This window comes from Cyclopterus lumpus, chromosome 6 (assembly GCF_009769545.1).
Source record: "Cyclopterus lumpus isolate fCycLum1 chromosome 6, fCycLum1.pri, whole genome shotgun sequence".
Taxonomy (NCBI): domain Eukaryota; kingdom Metazoa; phylum Chordata; class Actinopteri; order Perciformes; family Cyclopteridae; genus Cyclopterus; species Cyclopterus lumpus.
Genome location: NC_046971.1, coordinates 2,798,158 through 2,802,500, shown reverse-complemented (window position 1 = coordinate 2,802,500; position 4,343 = coordinate 2,798,158). Strand labels below are relative to the sequence as shown.

Here is a 4,343-nt window from a genome sequence, read left to right as displayed (position 1 = left end):
AATCTTGAGGTTTATTAATTTAATTACAAATAAATGAATATGCATTTATATTTAATAACGTACTGAAACATGACCTCATCAAGCTGGTTTTGATGGTGTATTATTTGTGTGCTCCAGGTCTCCTGACAGTGGCGGCGAGGACAGAAAGAGAAAGACCGGTTCCCATCGTCCATCGGCCATCACCGCCAAGCGGAGCAGCCGCCGCCGCCAAACTAACCATCAGCTCCTTTCAGAGCCGAGGGGCGGCGTCACTTCCTGCCTCGTGCTCGGGCGACCGGCGGACAAAAACGGCAGCCTGACTTTTCTGCAAAGAAAATGTTTATTTTCCAGCAGATTTTGAAGAAGAAACAAAAAGAGGATTATGAAGAGCTGCCGGATGGATTGTTTTTTTTTTATTCGGCACAAAACTCTGTTTCGTTTTTACAGACCAAAGATGAACAGAGCCGCCGATGAGACGTTTTGAGACGCGCCGCCGTATCTATGTAAAGAAACATTGTGATATTATACAGTAAGTGACTTAACTGAGCAAAGTAAAACGTGTATATGAGTTAATTATATAAAAAACATGTATCTGTGTTGATGTTTCTGTTGGGTGGAGAAGGTGAACAATACATCAGCCAATAATAATCATAATCATGGTAAGAACATACAACTTTGCGCACTTTAGCAAAAAACCTGAAAACATATTTTAGAGATTAGATCAATCAGTGGAGGACAAAGTACATCAAGTAAATCACTTAATACACTTTGGTTTACTTTACTTAAGTATTCTTTTCATGCCCCTTTATACTTCTACTACAATTGATATGGAATGTTTTACTATATACTCCACTACATTTAATTGACAGCTGTAGGTACTTTGCATTTTTTTCATACAATATATATATATATATATATATAAATATATATAATTCAATTTAAAAGTATAGCTGAAACAATTAGTGGTTTAATTGATCGACAGATAAAATAAAAACGTTCGAACCCGTTCTCATTCTCAAACGTCACATACTGACACTTCGGTCCGGTCCCCTTGGTTCTACAACCGGTAGCCCCGCCCCTCAAGCCATGACGCTGCACTACGGCCGCATTATTGAAACAAAAACACTTGGTTGAAATCATAGTTTCTAACTGGCTCTTACTGAAGGTCTGAGCTCCTCTCTGGAACCATTTTTGACACCTTTGGAGAAAGGACACTTCAAAGAATCGCTGTTTAAAGCGAATGCTCAATTTCCAGGTGAAAAACTATGACTGAACCATGATTGAAGACCGAGATAAAACTCTTGGAAAGTGAAAAGGGTTCTTGGTAGAACCCTCTCGGTGGATTATAGATGACACATTTGGTATATAGAAGTTGTATTGGTAGAACACCCTGGTTGGGTTCTAATTTTAACCCCATGAAAAATAAACAGGTTCTTGATCAAACCCCTTGGTCGGGTTCTAGAGGAAACTTTTGGAATACAAAAGGGTTTACGGTAGAACCCCCATGGTGGATTCTTGTTAGCACCATTTGAAGGTGTAAAAGGTTCTTGATAGAAACTCCAGAGAGGGTTCTTGCTGGAACCATTACACCATAGAAGGATGGTTTGTAAAACCTCTCATTGGGGGTTCTGGGTTGAACCTTTAATATATAGTTATAGGTACAACCCATTATGTTGCTTTAAAGGTAGAACCCTCTGAAAGGGTTTCAGGTTAAAAAAAAAAAAGGTTCTCCGATGAGGACAAGCCAAAGATTCCTATAGTGTTCTATCTCGCAACTTTATTATTAAGAGTGTAGGCAACAAAAACCACAAGATTGTGGTTCTATGTATAACCCTTGATGCTGGTTTCTAGGTTCTAGGAACCCCTTGTCTGAAAATGTCTCTGCTTGAACTTTTACAAAAAGGCTTCTCTTTTGAGCAGAAGCCAAAGATTATTTTGTGGTTCTAGTGAACAACTTTACGTGAAAGACTTTAGGCAACAATCGGTAAGGTTTAGGAAGAGGTCGTGGTTTGAGGTAAAATAATTACGTTTCCATATTTTTCGCTGTCTCCTTGGGGATCGTTTTTTGTCTTGTTCGTCCATCCATCCTCTTTTTTCGGTCTTTATTCTACTTGATCACACAACCGGAGAAAAAGTGTCGGTATTGGACTCCGCGGGAATGAGACAGGGCTGGCGCCTCCTGCTGGACAGATGACATGTCTACGTCCAACTTTGTTTTTCCGAAGATTTTGGTGTCGGTGTGCAAAGTTTCCACTTTTCATTATAAAAAAAACTGCAGAATTCTAGTTGATTTCTGTCTCTTCTCCACCCGACTACATGATGCATTCATTCAGCTTTTACATTCTCCAGTGGTAGGTTTTAATCAAACAAGCAAACCATTTCACACAAGAAGCCAAGCGGTCATGTCTGTTTGTGGACGGGGGCGTGGAAAGAACCATTAAATGTATTTTCAAAAGCTTAAAGTTATATATTTAACAACTGTATATGTTGTAACTTTGTAGAGAACATTTATTTAACACACCGCGGCTGTGGTTTCTGACAGCAGGGACAAGTTTTTATACCACTTACTGATAGGTCATTCTTTATAAAGCTTTTATAAGTTCTAACTAATGGTTGTATTACCTCTTAATGCACAATTAACTATTAACCCAATAAAACCCATTTGGCATGGTTACATCAGCATGAACTGCTACGTAGATTTCTTCTAACAACCCATCAAGTCTGCAGCTGCAAATGTTAATAAGTTATTAAACTGAATGCCAGAGAGCTGATCTCAGGATCCAACCAGACAAATAAAGTGTCATGTTGGATGAGGGAGTAGCATTGATAATTTAATAAACAATAACATTATTAGTTACAACATATACATCTTATTTTATGAGAAAGTGGCGTTGAGTTTTCCTTCAGTTATTGTACTTTTGCAAATCCCAGAATGCACTGTGTCTGTAGATCATTGCCTTATTTCAGTCTCCATCAGCCAGAAGACATCAATTCACCGTGTGTTTTCTCTGCCGGTATGAAGCATATGTTTCATTAAACAGAAAACACAAGTTCCTCTGTTCCATCTCAAAGGTTTTTTATTCGGCTGTCCGATTTTGAGTGAAACACAAAAAGAAGGTAAGAGGCTAAAATATCAAGGCGTCTGTCGCACCGCGGTGAAGTTGTTGGGTTTGTTTTATTTTGTTGGGTCTTCTTGTCATTTCCTGTTTTATTTTGAAATAGTAACTCTCCTTTCGTTTCAGGTCACTTACCCTTGCTCATGTGTCACCAGTCTGATTGTCTTCCCTGATTCCTGATTGTGTCCACCTGTTTCTCCACTTCCCTCATGTGTACTTATAGTCGGTGTCTTCCCTTGTCCTGTGCCAGTGTGTTTGTTTCTCTCCCTGCGGTCCCTCTAGCCCTGAGGTCCCTCTAGCCCTGAGGTCCCTCTAGCCCTGAGGTCCCTCTAGCCCTGCGGTCCCTCTAGCCCTGCGGTCCCTCTAGCCCTGCGGTCCCTCTAGCCCTGCGGTCCCTCTAGCCCTGCCATTGTACCAAGCCTTGAATACCAAGCCATCGCGTTCCATTTTCATTGGATTCCTCCAAGAGAGTGTTTTTGATTTTGTAAGTTTTTGTGTCCTAGATTTAGGTTATTTGTTAAAGTTTTCATAGTCTTTTGTTTCCTCCGTAAGGAGTGATTTTTTTAAGGAGTGTTTTTGTTTTCCTCCAAGAGTGGAGTGATCTTTGTTTTTGTTAATCTTTTATAGCCATGCTTTTTTATTTTTTGAAGAGTCAGTCTTACTAATAAAGACAACTTTACCTGGAAGACCCTGCATTTGTGTCCTGTGTTCTGCCCGTAATCGACACTTTGTTGATTGGAAGATTTGATCCCTCTGAGTTCACAAATCCACAATGTCCTTTTTTCTATTTTTTGGAAAATACAGAGCAAAACCTATTGTCTGGGCTTAAATTAACCATGTTTCTAATGTTTCTATTTGTTCTAACTGGGTTGGAGCAGAAAACTAGGCTGCGTGGTTTTGTAAACCGCCAATAAACCAAACGCAGTAGAAGAGAAACACGATCAGTTTCGTGAATTACATGTCAGAACTTATTCGGCGTTTCCATTAATTCATATTGCGTATATCAACTCTTTTTAAAGGTTCTTGATAGAAACTCCAGAGAGGGTTCTTGCCGGAACCATTACACCATAGAAGGATGGTTTGTAAAACCTCATTGGGGGTTCTGGGTTGAACCTTTAATAGATAGTTATAGGTACAACCCTTTATGTTGCTTTAAAGGTAGGTACCCTCTGAAATGGTTCTCTTTTGTTCCGTATTACTACAAATGTCGCTGCAGTTTTGACTTCTTCAGTCTTTTTAATTTCTCGA

General features: G+C 39.5%; 1 protein-coding gene across 1 annotated transcript in view; it reads left to right on the top strand.

The window, feature by feature from the left end:
• The window catches only part of LOC117731939 (chemokine-like protein TAFA-5), a 27,892-nt gene extending 27,629 nt beyond the window's left edge, over positions 1 to 263 (top strand). Inside the window, exon 5 of the mRNA XM_034534510.1 lies at positions 118 to 263. Within this exon, the coding sequence (XP_034390401.1) occupies positions 118 to 126 (9 nt within the window). The 3' untranslated portion in view covers positions 127 to 263. The remainder of the gene's footprint in view (positions 1 to 117) is intronic.
• The last annotated feature ends 4,080 nt before the right edge of the window (positions 264 to 4,343 follow it).